Raw genomic sequence first — 19,129 nt, 5'->3', positions numbered from 1 at the left:
TAAAATAATTTAAAATCCTCACTAATAGGTGATGTGCAACAAGGTAGTGTGATTATAGCTTCTACTTGAAGTCCTCTATTGCGGCATAAGTAAGGTTGAATTTTATGTACAAACCTGTATATAACAGTAGTTTATAATAGTAAATTAGTAAAAGGTATCCATGTTTTGATACATATAATAACACTGATGTATTCATTTTCTTTACATTCAGTTTATGTATTTAGTAAGTGGGTTGACATCTAAACCAACATGATTAACAAACGCAACCAATAAAGTGGAACGAAATAATAAGGCTCACATGCAGGACAGTCAATGCAGTGCTATTGAAGTTAATGCTTGTAATTATGAATCACTAAAATAGTTGTCAATTATCCAACTGCACAAAGCACTGGTATAGTACTTTTGAGTCTTGACCCCAAACTCTGAATTACTAAGCAATGCAAAATACTACTTCTACTTTTGTTTTTCAAGCTTAAATACACTCTGTATTTTACATTTGCCAGTAAAATTACATGCAAAGGATGCTTTTTTCTCTACAATTTCACATACCCTTAAAAGGGTATCTATATTATACTATAATGTTGAACAATTCACACTGTCTTTATGTAAATTTTACATCATCTGTCAAATTTCTACACACAAATTTTACATCATTGTGTGTCTGTCCCACACTCCATTTCACGCCTATATGTATTTTCTTTACTCAGTTTCCTTTTCACAGAATTCTTCTCTCCCTCTCTGTGTTGTGTGCAAATGGCCAAGCTTCTGGCACTCTCTCTGATCATATTAGGCCTCTTCATTGGGTTGGTGAGTCCAGAATGGAACATTCTGAACCTAGGATGGGGAAAAAGTGTTGAGGAAGTGAATCCAGAATGGAACATACTGAACCAAAGATTCGGAGAGAAAGTGGTTGGAGACAACTTGAAGAGCTACTGTGAGAGTTGGAGGATCAATGTTGAACTAAACAACATTAGGGAGTTCAGTGTTGTGCCTCAAGAATGTGTGGAGCATGTGAAGAAGTACATGACTTCATCTCAGTACAAAGCTGACTCTATGAGAGCAGTGGAAGAGATTAGGCTCTATCTCAGTGGATGCTGCACTTTGAAAGGTGATGGCAAAGATTCCTGGATTTTTGATATTGATGAGACCCTTTTGTCCACAATTCCTTATTATAAGAAGCATGGTTTTGGGTAAGTGCCTAATACTACTAAGCCTTTTGTTTTTATTATATATATACATAGTGCACACACATGTGATTAACTTTTGGTGTTACTCTAATCTGGTATAGTATAATCATGGGAACCGTTCAGATTTCAAACATTAACTATGACTAGGTGTCCACATTGCACTCAGAAAACATTGAATTAATCTCATGAAAAAGCTGATATTGTTGTTTAATGTTTACTAGTTGGAATCATGTCTGGGCTACTTTTTTTTTTCATCAGATTTGTTTCTTAAAATGTTGTCATGCTGACTCTTGAGTAGATTCAGTTGCTGCTGTTTTTGTCCAAAGGGTGCAAAACTGGTTCATGTCATAAATGGTTAAGATGTGGTGGAATCAATTGAGTTTTGTGGTTCAATTTGTTTATTTTGTGCTGTGTCTTTTACCAAGGAAGTGCAATCTGTGATGCGTCATTCAGTGACGTGTGTAAGTCACTCCACATTCTTTTATTTCCACTGAAGAAAGTTCCCAAAGTTGTTCCTAGAATTTAGCCAAAATTCCGTCTCTGTGAAGATTCTTCAAAGAAAGAAAGGTGAATTAGGTTAGTAGCTAATCTGATGTAGCCAAAAAAAGAACAAATCTACTTCCATTTGAATGGAAAAAGGTGTAAAAAGTTGGTATACTTGAAATAAAATCAAGAGTTGCACATAATTGGTTAATGTTTGGATTCAAGATTATATTGTTTGAGTTTGTTCTGTAACGAAATCATTATCTAATCAGACTTTACTTCTTAATCTAGCTAGATTAGTTTAAGGCAAAGGTTTGAAATGCAGAGTGAATCATGTGTAATGGACAATTTTGTTTTGAAGTTCTTGATTATTAAATCTATTGTGTTAGTTGTTGATTATTATTAACATTAAAATATACAAGGGGAGAAAAGTTGAATTTAACATCTTTAGAAGCATGGATGAAGCAAAGCAAGGCACCAGCTCTTGATCACACATTGGAGCTCTTCCATGAAATAAAGAACAAAGGATTCAAAATCTTTCTGGTTTCTTCGAGAAAGGAAAGTCTTAGATCTGCCACAGTAGACAACCTAGTCAATGTTGGGTACCATGGTTGGACTACTCTTAAATTGAGGTAATTAATTCATTATCTACACTCTATATTTACTCATGGAATTAATCTCCTAATAGCGATAATTTATAAAGAGAATTGGACTTATATATCTAATTCATTTTTATTCAACTTATAACACAGTAATATTATTATTTTTTGTTTAATTAGTAATTTAGTCTTCATATTTAAGTTTATGATTCTCTTTTGTGTCTATATTTAGGTCTATGATTCATTTTGGTCTTTATAAACTATTTTTACTCAATTTAGTCTCAATAATTTTAAATATAGTAGATTTTGTTTCTTTCATTAAATTGATGTTAATCCTCCTTACATGTCAAAATCTAGTAAAGTACAAAGGAATTTCTACATAAATTATGACTTAGATTTTGACATGTCATTCCTTTCACAGTACATTAACAACAATTTAATGAAAATGACAAAGTTAAAATATGTTGAAACTCGAATGAGTGAAAAAAAAACATAAAAATCAGAGTGAATCATGGACGACTAAATTACTAAGTTTATTTTCTTTTATAAATGTTAATCAATATTTTATGAATGTTCGTAGTTGTTTGACATTAATCAGTAAAAAGTTTAATTCAATGCTTAGATTGATATGGTGAAACAAAATTGAATAACTTGGCAGGGGTTTTGATGATGAATTGGTGGAAGTAAAAAAATACAATTCTAAGGTGAGACAAGAATTGGTTGATGAAGGTTATCGCATATGGGGCATTGTTGGAGATCAATGGAGCACTTTTGATGGACTTCCTATCCCAAATAGAACATTCAAACTACCAAATTCCATTTACTATAAAGCATAAATTTCTCACTCTCTACCACTTATATATATATATATATATATATATATATATATATATATATATATAAAGCTTTTACCTTTATCACCATTACCACAAGCTTTTGTCCCTTCATCTATGTCAAAGGTTTATCAAAAGGGAACTCTTCTTACTCCATTGTGAAAAAAAATAAAAATAAAAAACATGTGGGAAAAGGAAAAAGGCTATTTATTGAAAAGGGTCATGCTAGCTTTTCTTCTTCTTTGCCAACATAATGAACTCTATTTTCTACTTTTCTTCTTCATTGGGAATAATAGATGCTATGTAAAATACATAAAAGTAACTTTCAAGTGTTGATGACATGGTTTTCAATATATTTTTGAATACCTAATATTTATAGATTTTATGATCACTAGTTATTGTAAAAAAAATTGATTGATTGATTGGTTTTAGTGTGGTGTTAACTTTCAATTATGTTTTCTGAAGTTAGTATTTGATATTGTGAAATAATAATAACAAATTTATCTGGCTTGTAAAAATAATTAACATAATAATTAATAGAGTTGTCAAAATAAATTGAAACTCGCGAGTCAACCCGACCCACAACGGATTTGGACCGGATTGGATTGAATTTTTTTTACAAATTTTAATTCGGATTAATTTTTTACTCAGTCTATCTTGAATCCGACTAACTTAAATTGAATTCGAGGTTAGTTTAGTTAGGTTATTTTTTTTAGCTGACACATTTATATTTCTTTAATTTTGATTTGTAGTTGAAGTTTAATATCTTTTTGGATTCATTTGAATTCTATTAAAATTTATTTATATTTGAATCAAAATTATAATTTAATTTTTTTTTATATAAAAAAAAATATTTTTTTCATTAATTCATGATAAATCAGATTAGATTTGAATTTTTTTAGTTCACTAATAAATAAATTAAATTGAGGTAATTCACTGTGATCCGTAATGGATGGAGTTAAATCAATCCGAATTACTTATTTGAAGAGCTCTTAAATTAAGGTGAGTACTAAAATGTGAAAATAATGTATAATGTGGTCCATGGGCCAAATACTTTTAATTTTCTCAAGTTGCTTGTAAGAAGCTGTACCAATGAGACTCTCTTTCACACATGATGACTTATAAGAAGACAAAAAAGTGTAAGGTGGGGGAGGGTCTTAATGATGATGACAACACAGAATCCAATTATTATTATGTTCCAACATTTTACTTTTCTTCCATTTCATTTTTATCTTTTGTTTTGCAAATTAAACTATTTATTTTATTTTGTTTTCTCTTATTTTAAGTTTTAATTTCTATCCAAAAAAGCAGTATATTTAATTTTTACTCATGCATAAATGTTTTCAAAGATTACAATTTGCTTTTTTTTTCACAAATCACTAAAACTTCAAATATTTATAATTCTCTCTCTTTATTCCTTTGTTATATATTTTGAACAATGAAAACTTTGATAAAAGAGTAAAAATGGCAAACCAGCACACAAATCTATGGGTTCCACTTTGGATTTCCTTGATCTCTGATTAACATTGTCCAGCCACAGAAAATCACGCACTTTAAAAAAATAAATAAACCAAAGTTCTCCACTTGCATGAATTTTGTGAGCATTATTTAAAAATTAAGATCATATCAATATAATTTTTTCACAAGATACTTTTATGACGTGATCTCATCGTCCTACATCGTAGTCGTCACTGATATTATTATTATTATTATTATTATTATTATTATTTTGAAGTTGTTTTTGCAAGTTTTACAATAATATTAAAATGTTACACTTTAATAAAATTTTATTAGCACTTCAGTTTTTTTATGATTTAAAAATTAATTTAATTTAATATATTCAAATATTAATTTAATGTGATTATAATTACATGAAAAAAGAGTTATAACATAAATTATTTTAATTTAATGGGATTGTAACTAAAGGAAAATAATATTATAAAAGTAAATTAAATTAAATATTAAAAGTAATTTTAATTTTAATATTATTAAATCCAATCAATAATACTTTTCATGAATAAAAAAATGTTTCTTAATTGATTTTATAATGACACAATTAAATACTTATTCTTCCAAAATTGATAGTTCAAATATATATTAGTGTCCAATAAATAAATATTATGTGTACTACATTAATATAATTAATATAATTGTTTCTTTTTGACGTATTAAATGCGTTGTTGACGTGTTAAATAAGTTGTAGTGAAGATGTTAAATAATGGTAATAATCACTCAAATGCTAGTGTTTGATACGCTAAAAGAAATTTAATGTAATTGAGTAAAATAACTATGTACATATATTATTAAAATTTTGAACCAAATTATATCAAAGTTTCATATATGAATGAATCCTAATTTCACGTGTTAAATATTAAAAACATACTTAACATTTAATTTTATTAAATAATAATATTTTTATCCAATTTTAATCCATGACTTCGATCACCCTTTAAAAATGGATGAAAAAAGAATTAAAATATCATTGTTCAATTTAATTATACTTTTAATTAAAAATCATTCGTGTCAAACATAAAAAGTATAAATTGTTATTGTCATATATATAATTTTAAAATTTCTCCTACGTGTCTATATCTATATAATGTTTTTTTTTTACATAATTTGTTTTTCAATTTTATCCTTTAAATATTTTAAATTAAATAATTATTTTATTAATTTTACTGTTTAAATTGTGATTTCTTTAAAGTAAACCATTTTTAATTAGACCGTTATTTTAAATCTAATAATTTCTTAATTATAAAACTACATACAAAATAAATAAAATTATTTAAAATAAAGTTATAAAAATATTTATATTTTTATAACTGTAATAATAATAAAATAATAATAATAAATTTATTAATTTATTAATTTTTATTATTAATAAAAAATAATACACACCTATTTTCATTAGTATTAATTAATTATATACTCTTATGTACAAATTTGAATAAAAATTTATTAAGTGTACCTGCATTAAATAAAATCAATTTAAAGACTAATATTTAATTACCTTTCAATACATAACTTTTAAAGCAAGGAAAAACAAACTTTAAAAGACAAACATAAATTTATATTAGTTAAACAAAATTAAAACTAAAATTTAATATTTTAAAATTTGTTCTATATATTTATTATAATTTAATTAACTTTTCAGATAGTTACTATAATTAATATTTACCTTTGAAATTATGAATCTAGTTTTGGCTTTTGAGAGAAATGAAAAAACATTTTGGTAATTATAGGGTGCAAACCAAGTGAACCTGTACCTGACGTGTACACCGTTAGATATTTTGTGTTGGGTTCCATGATGACCATAGTCTTAGACAAGGTCCTATGTTAGAATCAAACATAATTACATTGTGGAATGAACGTTACATGGTACTACCACACACCAATTCAATCACCGAGAGTGACATTCACGCGCCACGCTGGCGCGTAGAGTTGGTTCCGGCTATTCCTCCAAAAGGGAGCCAAAGCCAAAGCGCATTCCTTTGTCACCGTTCACTCTCCTTGCCAGCACCCAACCTTCTCCTTGCCGGTGACGGAATTTAAAGCACCCGCCCTAGTTTGCATCGAAGTTTCCAGCTTCACGTGAACCCTTTACGGGTAAGAGTTTGACGCAACCGATTTCGTGAATTTTCCTGCTCTTCCTCCTCCTCCTTCCTTTTCTGTATTTTCTGTTATTTGCGAAAACACCCTTTTCTTAAATTCCCCCATTTTTCGTTGATTGTTGGGTCCAATTCGCATTGGGTGGCTTCTATTCCTTTTCTTTGTGTACTGGTTCTACCTTGGTAGGAAGTCTGTTCCTAATTTACCCAATTTTTTCTTTTATATTAATTTTATAGGTTGTGAGTTTGCATGCGTTTTGTTATGCATATCTCGTGAAGATTTGTTTGTGGGGTGTGAATTGCGTCCTAAGGGGTCTTATTCTTTTTGCTATGGATATGTTTGATCATCAGTTTATACATTTTTTTTAATTACTTTTTATAGAGGAGCCTGACAGTGGTGACTTGCATGTTGGGTTGATTTATCTGTGTTGTTTTTTGAGCCCGTTTAACACTTTGAAGTTTGAACCGTGTGAAAACTGTTGGGAAGAAACTGACACTTGGTAGAGTCTGGGATACGGATAGAACTCTTTGTTACTTATATTTTGCCTACTATGAACAATGCATAATGCAACAGTGAAACTTGATGTTTGCAGTTTATGTGGGAGAGAACATGTATTTTCTCGTTATTCGTGTGCAAATTTTGTATATCTGCGTAAGCTCGTCATTATTGATGTGTGGACTTTTGTTTAGTCAGTAAACTAAACTTTTACTGAGCAGCAGCATCGATGGTGAAGTTGATAGTTAACCTAGATGTTCGCACTTATACATACATCAGTGGGATGTGTAATTTGCAGACTTTGTTTCCTATTGCATGATGACAGTAAAGCATTTTTTTCTGTCAAGGGGAACTTAGAAAGTCTTTATTTTGCTCTCTTAATTCATCTTCTGTTCTTTAGGACAGTGTATTATACAATCACACTTAAAGGGTCGTTCTGCATACTCCTAAAATTTTCACTCAACCCCTTTCTTTGTCATTTCATACTGTGATACTTAGTGTCTGAATTTTGTTGCACCATTTAGCAGCTTATTTTGACAAATAGAAGTGTATCAAAGCATATTTTGTAGTTATAATTTAGACAGTTGTATCTCCCATAGAAGTTCACCTCCTTTACTTTATATATTATGCATTGCCAATCATTGTTATAAGAAAGACGTACCTCACTATTTTTATATCTGAACAATTCATACATTACCCTTCACAATATCAAAGCAATGGAGTTGCGAAGGAGATAGGTGTTATTTTCCAATCAAGAAGAGTGTAAGTTTAATTAACAGTAACTTCCAGAAAGCTAGTTTTCATATTTCAAATACATTGAAATCCAGGGCATTGGATATTTACCTTGTACTCAATTTCAAGGTTTGTGATTAACAGTTATGATGGTTTAAGGTTTTTAAATTGTCCATATGTTCATGTTTGGATTTGTGTTTATGATTACACAATATTTTTATTTGTCTTACATTCATTATGATGTTATACAGTCTGAAGAAACAAGTGAGTTGCTTTAATTTTGGTTAACTGATGCTAAGGTATCTTTTTTTCTTTCTTTCACGTTGTGAAGATTGATGACAACTTGTCTGGTTTGGGCATCAAGAACAAAAAACAACCTTCGTAGAATTTTTCTGGTAAGCATTTCAATCCAAGGGAAAATGTAAAGTCTGAAAGCTTTTGCCCAGTTTGACTAGTTAGCTGACACTTTTATCCTTTCAATTAACAATTTAGGAAAATTATGGAAGCACGTCCTACTTTCTCTATTGAAAGATCAAATGCTAAGCAACACAATAACTTGGGGATGTCTGAAGCATTTCCTTCATCGATGCCTGTCCTTCCAATGACTCTAGAAGGGACATGCCCCAAATTATCTGATTCTCAGCCAGCATTTATGGAAAAAGAGCTTAAAGCAAAACCTTTTACTCGTTCAAATCATTTAACTACCAGCGGAGCTGTTGGGCATATGTTTTCATCTTCTCCTGGATATTCAACTGATCTTCATCACTCATCCTTTTCATCTCATGAAAAGCACCCTATAAATACTCCTTTTATTTCACAGTCATTGAATAACATGGCTTCACTGCCATTATCTTATTCTTCAAATAGTGAACCATTACCTTCTACAACATCAACACCTTATTCCAATGGAAACAGTGTTTCCTGGCATACAGATTCCCTGTCTAGCTTTCTTGATTTCCCTCCCAATACCTCAATTGATAATAGTCAAGTAGAAAGCAGTGCCGGCAATATTATGGCAAATGAAGAGTATTCTAAGCGAAGTGATTGGCAGGAGTGGGCTGACCAGTTAATCGGTGATGATGATCCGTTGACTTCTAATTGGAATGATCTTCTTGCTGACAACATTCAAGATCTTGAACCGAAGGTTAAATTTTTTAATTTATCAAACCAACATGAGCTTGCAGAGTATACTTATTAGCTATTTATTCAAGGAATGTGTTAGAAACTCATTTTATTTCATAAGGCATTGTACCAGGCCTCAAATTCATCTTCACAACTTCCAATAGGACACCAATCCCAAAGCCATCAACAACTTAGTGTTTCATCTGGAGAAAATCGTGTTGGTGTTGCCCCATCTTCGTCAGCAAATTCGGTACCTTCCAAGCCACGAATGCGCTGGACACCTGAGCTTCATGAGGCATTTGTGGAGGCTGTCAACCAACTTGGTGGGAGTGAAAGTATGTCGATCTTCTTTTCTCTTTTCAGAGAAAGGCCATAGTTTCTTAAACTTCTGGCTCTTATTTTTTCCCATTTTCTTTTTACAGGAGCTACCCCTAAAGGTGTGCTGAAGCTTATGAAAGTTGAAGGACTAACTATATACCATGTTAAAAGCCACTTACAGGTGTATACCATTTTCTTTGTCTTCCTAGTTTGTTTCCTTGCATGCTTTTGATAAAACATATTACTTCATGAAATGCAGAAGTACAGGACAGCTAGATATAGGCCCGAGTCATCTGAAGGTACACAATTCTTTGGACATATACCATCTGTATACTGTATAGCTTATGTTTTTCATGTATGGATGCGGAGATAATTGGCTATTGAATAACACTTTCATGTGTGAAACTTGTGCAAAAGCTTTTACCAAGTTGACGATTCTCATAGAATTTCATATTGATGGGAAGCTAATTTGCTGTATATAAAAGATAATTGGAATTTTACTCTAAATATGCTTTTCAAACAATAATAAAACCTTCTATAAGAGGTTATTGAATGGTGCAAGTGAAGTCTTACATTATTGCCAGTGGATCTTAATCCCTTTGTGAGTAATATTTTGATTACATGTTTTTGGCTTCACCTTTTGTTTATGGTATATGACCTTTTTTTTTTCTTTTCTTTTGCCTTGTCATTGGCTTCTTTATTATGAAACCATTTAATATGCAAGTTTCCATGGATTCTTTTCCTATATTTGGCTTGACTTAGTTGTGAGATTATGAGTCCTAACTCTATTTGAAGTCTGTTATTTGCCTGTTGCCATTACATATTTGAAGTCTGTTATTTGAAGTAGCGTGTAGTATATCTCTTGAAATCTAGAGCAATGAACTTTCTCTGTGGTTCTAAAATTCACAATTTGTTGACTATTGGCAGGAGCTGCAGAGAAAAAACTAAGTCCAATTGAAGAGATATCATCTCTAGATTTGAAAACGTAAGTAAACTATGTATATCTATTTAAAATTCTCTTTTGTAGTTTTGTATTTCAATGAAAATTGATACATCAAACTGTTCAGCAACACTTTGTTCTCTGATGAGACTTTGCTAATACATATTTTCAGCATATGTTAAATATGTTGTATTTTTCTCTTCAAATTTTAAGAAAACATGGCTTTTGGAACTTAAAAATGTGTACCGTAAGTTTTCCAGTTTTAATTTGTGTTAATTATTTGTTCTGTCTGGCTGGAAAATTTTATATCCAGTTACATTTGCTAGGTAGTAATTAGATCCTAGAGACTGACACTAACACTCATAGCACTAGTATTCAACTTGCATCGAGTTTCATCCCTGTAAAGCTTATTTCTTCTATTGTCAGTAATTATCCAAATCTTATTATCACTTAACTGGAGAAGATAACAGGTAGATAAACAAAAAATTAGGGAAAGGTCAAAGAATAAATATATGGAAGTAATAAAAAAAGAGGAGAATTTTTAGATAGTGACAGTTTGCATCAATGTTCTTTTTAGTGGGTTATGTTGGAATCAGGAAAGAGCTTTTCTTTGACCCATCTAGGACAAGGGTTACGATAGTATTAATATTTAATGGCACTATGTAGAGTTTTTGCTCTTATTTGATGCATGCACAGACATGAATACTGATTGTTACAATGATTTTATAACTGAATTGTTGACAGTGGTATTGAGATCACTGAAGCTCTGCGACTGCAGATGGAGGTTCAGAAGCGGTTGCATGAACAGCTTGAGGTACAAACTCTGTTCTTCTGGAAATTTTCTTCTAATGTGATCATTGAATTATTAAAAACCTAGAAATGTGATTCAAAAGGCTAGTTTTCAAGGTGTACTTCTGTCACAGCATGACTATCAAAATCCATCATTTATAGCTTCATGGAAATAGTGAGAATAAGCTTTCAGAACTTGCTAGCATTATGAACTTCAACTGGTGTTTTGGTGAAAGTAATTAAAGAATGTAACTTGCCTAGAAGGAAAGGAGTTAATATGGTTTACTATTCCTCTCGTGTTCCGTGCCTTTTTACTCTTATTTTTTGTTTGAGTACAAAGCTGTCTCAATATATAGTCAATAGATTAGTTTCACTTCAATGTTAGATAATTGTAGTAGAAAACAGGAGGATCCTGACTCATCCAAAAGCTACTAAGCAATCAACAGCAGAAAGAAGCTGCTCAAAAGACCAACCATGCCTCTCTGCAAGTACTATCTAGAATCACACTTTAAAAAAACCTTAAGGGAAACCTGCTAAGAGGCTAGGAAAGTGTTTCCCATAAAAGTTGTGGAGGAAGATAAATATTTCTAAATTTATGGAATTAAATTCTTAACAGAATAAGCTAGTTCTTTTGAGAAGAGGACACTTTCCTACTCCCAATACCTTCATAACCTGCAGATCAGGCTGACTTCCAGTAATTTCTGAACTGCCCAGTTGGCAAGCATCAGCTAGATATGAAGGGAGAATCTAACACTTAAACACCTCATTAAGCTTCTCATACTATTCAATGTTGAACTTAGACACCCCATAATACCTAATTCCTTATCAAAGCATTAGACCTGAAAGCTGACGTTTTGATGACTTTCATTATGTGAAACTTCACTGGGTAATACTTGATTAAAATTTTTCGTTGATTGGAACTCTCTATCACCAAAACCCTTCTTAGGTTGTTTTCCCAGAGGTATTGACAACCGGCTTTGATACCAGATAATAAAAAATTGTATCAGAAACAGAAGGAAAACTGCCTTTTCTAGATATTCCCAAAATACTGAAAACATTAGATACTGCTGAACTTAGAAAGTCTATACCTCAGCTATACCTAAAGGCCCCAACTCTTCACCTTTGAAAAGATGAAATCCCTCTCTATGCCTATTCTAATTCCCTATTCTAATTTATATAAAGCTATTGGTCTACTAACATAATCTCACTGTCAATGGGCCTCATCAAGTTGCACACCTGTCAACATAACCCCTTGTAGTGATTAGACTGACATAACTAACTACTAATGGTGATTAGCTACCTAACACCATACACCCTCAAACCAGTTGCCATTCTACCTCAAAACGGGAAGAGGTGATTTTAATTCTCTTTATAAACAGAGCATGTTCATTGAATTGACAAATCTTGTAAACTTTCTTTTGAACTTTGTGTGTTTTCTTTATCTTTTTACCCTTTTTGTTTTGAGAGGCATAAAAGAATATGATTACTATATTTAGCCACATAGACTACAGATATCCCTGGCGACAATAGTGAGAACTTTTTGCTTTTTTCTTGGAAGCGTGAAAGTAATTTCTATTATATTATTTGGCTCATAGGTTATGCCTACTACAATTTTGGAGTATGGGACTTTTGCTCTAATATCCTTTTTCCAATGCTGTGATCTTGATACATTTCTCTCTTATTTTTTATGTTAGATTCAAAGAAATCTACAGTTGCGAATAGAAGAGCAAGGAAGGTACCTTCAGATGATGTTTGAGAAACAGTGCAAATCTGGCATTGAAACATTTAAGGCATCACCGACTGCCGTTGAGAGTCCATCTGGAGTTTCTTCTGATGCCATGAAAGATTCTACAGCCAAAACTGATTCCGAAACTGTCAAAGTGGACCTTTGCGAGTCAGGACCTAATCAAGCCAATGGCAGTACCAAAGTTGAGGAAAGCTCATCGAAAGTGGATGAGAAGCAGGATCCTCATGAAAGTAAAGCTTCTGAGAATCCTAAGCAACATGCTAGTGAAGATAGTTCTCAAGCCCCAAAGCGTCAAAGGACTGAGGATTAAGCCATATGATATACTGAATCAGCATTGAACTGACAAGACGATACTGATTCATTCAAGATTTTTATTTAGTAAGGAAGACTTGGTAGATTGATGTCTAGAGCTCCATAACTTGAGTCCCCCTCAGTCCTTTGTGTTCAATGAGGACTTGCATATGTATCTGTCATTTTGTTACACAAATGATGAGTCAAATTTTTGATCATACCGTTCTTCAAACTTCGTATTTAGCATCCTAGTTAGAATGAGATTCTAGTGTACAGTACAGATAATGGCTAAATATCAGATCATAAGTGAGGAATGAATTAGGATAGCATCTTATCAAATACTACCATATGAACTGTTTATTTTAATCTATCAGAAGGGATAAATTATGCTTTCAATCCTTGTAATAAAGGGAAATTTAGAAAACACAAAAAAAAAGTCGTATTAATTTATATCCTATAAAATATAAATATACTTTTGTGGTCCTTATTAACAACGGTGGACGGAAATGTAATATGGCTATTACATTTGCCATCCTCCAAAACTTCGTCTTTCTTGATGTCGTAGCTGCTGGAAATGTTGTACGAAATCAAGGTCATATTCTCATAAAAGTAGCAACTTCTAGCTCAACATAGGGCATGCTGAACTCCTACAATATTAGTACTCAAGTCAATACTTGCAGCAGCACCCATTTTCCATATCTGATCCTGTTTACAGTTAATTGCTATATTAAGTTAATTTATTTTCTATGAAACTTGTTAGGTGACACGGATGCAATCTTGATGCATTCTATACTACCACAAAAACAAGTTGTGCTCTTTCTTCAACAAATAAAAAAAATATACACACACATAACCAAATTTGCTTCATCTGCTCCCGTCATAAAATTCTATTTCTAACTTTCAACTTTAAATATAACATTACAACCGGGACTAAATATTTGAGATTAAAATATCAACAGAACACAGACAACCCACAGGGATAGTTCTACATTAAACTATTTCTGAAAGCTTCTAAGCTTGTTCAAGGTTATCATGGCAAATGGCTGGGAAAGATAGGCCTGAGTAGTTGCCGATAGTTCTTGTGCCACAGCACGCATGATGGGTCTGGACTCTGGAGCCTCACGTGTGCATGCCAAAGCTATGGTCATTGTGAACACTACTGCTTCTGCCAATTGCCCTGTTGGAGGTGCAAGCCTTTGGTCTAGCACGTCCTTCAGTAGCACCTGTGGTTCCTCCGTTGATGACAAATACTTGTTCGAAGATAGTGTACCCAACAGTTCTCCAGGATGCTTTCCCATCATTATCTCCATCACCACCACTCCAAAACTATACACGTCACACTTCTCCGTCACTTTCATTGTTTGTGCTAGTTCTGCAGATTGCAACTTTTCTCAGTCTCCTCACACTTTAATTTACATCACACTATATATACATATACATATACTCAATAAAACTCTAGTGTCACTAGAGTATATTCAGATAATGATTAAAAAACATATAAGCAAATGTCTAGAATATAAATCATGTAATACATATGTTTTTAAATTGTCAGAAACATTTAACAGAACATATTAAAGACTGCCTTAGTATGATGCATTGTACTAAGACTTACATCACAATATATATATATATATATATATATATATATATATATATATATATATATATATATATATATATATACATATACTGAATAAAACTCCAAAGCATTGTACGTGACACACGAGTATATTCAGACATCAATTAAAAACAATATATACACAATTTTCATTAAGAAACAAACTATACATTTCTAGTTAAAATACAAATCATGTAATACAATTTTTAAAATGTCAAAACATCTTACAGAACATATTAAAGACTGCCATATCGTTATGCATATTATATAGTATACATACTGTAATTTAAATTGATTGGATGATGTACCTGGAGCCATGTAGCCATAGGATCCAGCAACTGAGGTCCAAGTTGAAGTGTCTGAGCTTAGTAGCTTTGCTGTGCCAAAATCTGAAAGACGAGGTTCAAAATCGGAGTCTAGTAGAATGTTATTCAGTGTTACATCCCGGTGCACAATTTGTGGGGAGCAATCTGTGTGCAGGTATGAAATTGCATGTGCTATTCCTTCCACAATTTTTAGCCTTGTGGCCCAGCTTAGCTCCGACTTTCCTTCCTCTCCATACAACACTTTTGCTAAACTTCCTCTGTTTATATATTCATAAACCAAGAACATTTGTTCCCTGCAAGAACAGAACCCATAAAGCTTTATTATATTGCGGTGCCTCACTCCTGTAAGTGCTTCTATCTCATTCAGAAAGCTCTGGCGGTTCATTGCTGGAATGTCATCAGAGTCGGATAAGTTGAGCTTCTTGACAGCAACGACTTGACCCGTGAGTAATTGTGCTCTATAAACACTTCCGAATCCTCCTTTTCCAATGCAGTACTTGTCATTGAAGTCATTGGTGGCCTTAACAAGATCAGAGAATGTGAATTTTCCATCTCTTCCCCAGACCATGCTAATTGGCTCATCATCTTTTTCAAGGCTTTTGGACTCTTCATCAAGGTGTTTCATGTCATGCCGGCGGCGAAGTATTACTCCAACACTAACTATCCCGATTAATAAGGCAAAAACTGGTATGATAACACCAAGAAGAACCTTTTTGTTAACTCCTCCAGATTTGTCCGGAGAAAGTGATTTGGGGCAAATTAATCCTTTTATCTCACCGCACAAACCTGAGTTTCCAGCATAGACTTCAGCAGTCGCTGTCTGGAAAACACGACCTGTGGGGATTGAACCACTCAATTTGTTGTAAGAAAAATCAATAGCTTGAAGGCTGAGCATGCTTGAAAATGATCGTGGGATTGTCCCTGATAGATAGTTGTGTGACACATTGAGAATCTCCAATGCAGTTAACTTTTCAAGGTTTTGGGGAAGAGCCCCAGAAAGAGAGTTGCTGCTGATGTCCAACATGATTTGCAGTGAGAACAGATTGCCAAGTTCATTTGGTATCTCCCCAGATACATTGTTATGGCTTAAATTGAGACTCAGTAAACGATCACAATCACCAAGCTCTTTAGGAATACTTCCACTGAAGTTGTTATTTGATAAATCAAGAAAATTTAGCTGAGCCAATCTCCCATAACTCCTTGGGATTTCTCCGGATAAATGGTTACTGCTCAGATTGAACGTGTAAAGCAGGCTTAGATTTCCGATTTCGGGTGGGATACTACCAGTGAAATCGTTGGAATGAAGGCTTAGATACCTTAATTGACTCAACTTACTTAGCGCAGAAGGAATTTTTCCAGAAAGTTTGTTGCTTCCCATATCCATACTGGTTAAGCTGGCACACTCGCCCCACAGCGAGGATAGCTCACCAACAAGTTGATTTAAATTAAGTGAGATAAAAACAAGATTTGGGAGAACCCCAAATGCGTCTGTGATGTTTCCAGTGAGCTGGTTATCATCAAGCCGAACTCTAGTTAGTGATGAACAATATCTAAAGGACTTTGGCAATGGCCCTGAAAAGCTGTTGTTATTGACTGAGAAAATTGTTAGCTTGCTCCCACTGCATATGTCAGGTGGCAATTCTCCCGAGAAACTGTTGTTTGAAAGGTAGACGTGAGCCAAAGAAGGATTATTCTTTCCAAATTGTCTAGAAATGCTGCCGGTGAAATTATTGCTGAACACAGAAAAATTTCTTAAAGCGGTTAGTTGAGCAATGGTTTCTGGCAACTCCCCATACATGTTATTGTTGCTGACATCAAAGATTTGGAGTGAGGTCAAGTTTCCAATATCCGGGGGGATGGTTCCAGAGAGCTCATTGAAGAAAAGATTCATGACTTGAATGTTTGTCAGACTCCAAAGAGTTAGTGGAAGTGGGCCAGAGAATTGGTTTTGTGAAAGGTCTAACTCTCGTATTTCCTTCAGGTTTCCAATCTCTACAGGAATGGAACCAGAGAAGTGATTATTGAACAGATAGAGGAAGTTAAGTTTTTTCAACAGGCCAATATGTGGAGGAAGCTCTCCTGTAAAGTTATTGTTTTGGATTTGCAAGGAGATCAACTGGGTCCAGTTAGAGATGAGCGAGGCAGAAAGTTCACCAGAAAAGGAATTATGTGATATTCCCAATTCTGATATTCTAGACAGACTAGCTAATGACAAAGGCAAAGGACCAGTCAAATCATTCACTGCTAAACTCAAGAAGGATAGATTTGTGCACAGGCCAAGCTCCGAAGGGATTGTAGAGTTAAAAGAATTTATACTAAGATCAAGATGCCATAGCTCCCAGAGTTGGCCTATGGAAGAAGGAATTTTTCCATGGGCAGAAATGTTACACAGTTCAAGAATTTGAAGCCCGGATATGAATCCTATCTCAGTGGGAACAGGACCATTAAACATGTTATTACCAATACGGAGTTCTTTGAGATTAGAAAGCATGGACAAGTTGGGTGACAGTTTTCCTTCAAACCCATTGTTGGTGAGGTTGAGGTATTCTAGCTTGCCCAAATTGGTATACAAGGATTCTGGAATACTGCCATTCCATCCATTCTGAGAGATGTCAAGGTATGTGAGGTTATGGCACTCCAGTATGAAACTTGGGAATTGACCAGTGAGTGATGGATTTAGATGTAAGGCAAGGCGTGTCAAGGAAGGCATGCATGAATATTGGGACCAGTGAGGAGGAGTTATAAAGTAATTAGATCCAAGGTCCATGTACCATACCTTAGGGAGATTCATGAGCTGATAAGGAATGGTGCCATTGAGATTGTTGTTGTAAAGGCTGAGGTATTGAAGCTCCCTTAGCTGGCCTAGCTCATTAGGCAGTGTGTCTTCAAATAAGTTGTTCCCCAAGTCCAACAGTGTGAGCTTGGAGAGGTTACCAATTGCTGATGGTATTGACCCCTCAAAATTGTTGGCATTGAGGTTGAGTTGGGTGAGGTTAGAGAGGGAAGCAAAATCTAAAGCAGAGAGAGTCCCAGTGATATTGGCAGCAGACAAGTTTATCTGTGAGACTGTTGTGTTGGTATTGTCACAAACAATGGCATCCCAAATGCAAAGGTTGGAAAGGTTGGTGAGAGACCATGAGTTTAGAGAAGGAGGAAGAGGAGGGGAGAGACTGTTTTTCCATTTGACAAGGGCTTCTGCTTCTGCTGTTGGTGATGAAAGGATTTTCAATGGAAGCAAAGCTAGCAAGAGTATATGAAAGGCTAGAGCATGAACCTTTTGGAAAGTTGTCATGTCTGGGACTTGGCGTGACCTCTATGTCAATGTTTTACTCACTTATATAGCAGAATGCATTTCTTTTATTAAGGCTTCAGAATTGTCAAAAATATTCTGAAACAAGAATTCAATCTTGAAATGAATGAGCTAGCTTCTGCTCATGGCACAACCTCTAAATATAAATAGAAGGAAAACATAAAAAACTACATGGTGAATTGGTCCACGCCATGTGGTTTGTTTTGATTGATTATAACTGCATTGGTTGTTTTTAAAACAAAGATATGCAATTTGGAAGCTGATAGTCTTGCTTGGTTGATTTGTTTGGTTGACTATATCATTAATCATCATTATTTTAAGAAGCACAAATGGATTTGTCGTTCACATTTCAGATGTTCCATCCTAAAAGGAATGACAGTGTTTGCCGCACTTGCAAAAGCTTCCATATGGTATTCAATAAAAAAACATCAAATAATAGAAAATTTAGTAGTTTGGTTGTCATGGTGATTCACATCGAAGAACATACTAAAAGAATACGCTTAAAAATGTGTCAACTATTCTTAATGTAAGAGTATCATTTAACAAATATTCTTAAAAAACTAGTAAAATATACTTTTCCAGAGGAAGTAAATGTTGGTAACCCGCTTCATTCTGCATATATTGTTTTGGAAAGTGTGAATTTTCATTTACCGTGTTTTCAAATTTCCAAACACGAAAGGTGCTTTTGGAAGCAGCAATTCAACCAATGCAGAAATGTAGAAACGAGAGA

General features: G+C 33.5%; 3 protein-coding genes across 4 annotated transcripts; 2 read left to right on the top strand and 1 right to left on the bottom strand.

The window, feature by feature from the left end:
• Positions 1–711: 711 nt before the first annotated feature.
• On the top strand, positions 712–3,319 carry LOC114186334 (HAD superfamily, subfamily IIIB acid phosphatase). The gene is made up of 3 exons (XM_028074401.2): positions 712–1,190; positions 2,093–2,302; positions 2,928–3,319. The coding sequence occupies exons 1-3, from the start codon at positions 754–756 to the stop codon at positions 3,103–3,105; spliced, it is 825 nt and encodes a 274-aa protein (XP_027930202.1). The 5' UTR covers positions 712–753; the 3' UTR covers positions 3,106–3,319.
• A 3,147-nt stretch (positions 3,320–6,466) lies between these two features.
• On the top strand, positions 6,467–13,363 carry LOC114186320 (protein PHOSPHATE STARVATION RESPONSE 1-like). 2 transcript variants are annotated; one of them, XM_028074390.2, is made up of 9 exons: positions 6,467–6,708; positions 8,270–8,333; positions 8,431–9,082; positions 9,194–9,395; positions 9,483–9,559; positions 9,638–9,677; positions 10,306–10,363; positions 11,063–11,132; positions 12,802–13,363. In XM_028074390.2, exons 3-9 carry the CDS (start codon positions 8,438–8,440, stop codon positions 13,162–13,164), a joined length of 1,455 nt encoding a protein of 484 aa, XP_027930191.1. In that variant the 5' UTR covers positions 6,467–6,708; positions 8,270–8,333; positions 8,431–8,437; the 3' UTR covers positions 13,165–13,363. The 2 variants fall into 2 exon arrangements, with proteins under 2 accessions (XP_027930191.1, XP_027930184.1); XM_028074383.2 differs by having other exon boundaries at positions 9,182–9,395.
• Positions 13,364–13,995: 632 nt separating this feature from the next.
• On the bottom strand, positions 13,996–18,495 carry LOC114186310 (uncharacterized). The gene is made up of 2 exons (XM_028074371.2): positions 15,072–18,495; positions 13,996–14,517 (listed from the first exon to the last, which is right to left on the bottom strand). The coding sequence occupies exons 1-2, from the start codon at positions 18,379–18,381 to the stop codon at positions 14,141–14,143; spliced, it is 3,687 nt and encodes a 1,228-aa protein (XP_027930172.2). The 5' UTR covers positions 18,382–18,495; the 3' UTR covers positions 13,996–14,140.
• Between the last annotated feature and the right edge of the window lie 634 nt (positions 18,496–19,129).

The sequence above is a fragment of the Vigna unguiculata genome, chromosome 1 (assembly GCF_037176805.1).
Source record: "Vigna unguiculata cultivar grain cowpea cultivar isolate G323 ecotype 2 chromosome 1, ASM3717680v1, whole genome shotgun sequence".
Classification (NCBI taxonomy): Eukaryota; Viridiplantae; Streptophyta; class Magnoliopsida; order Fabales; family Fabaceae; genus Vigna; species Vigna unguiculata.
The sequence above is the reverse complement of the archived record's forward strand: the minus strand, read 5'-3'. Positions and strand labels throughout refer to the sequence as shown.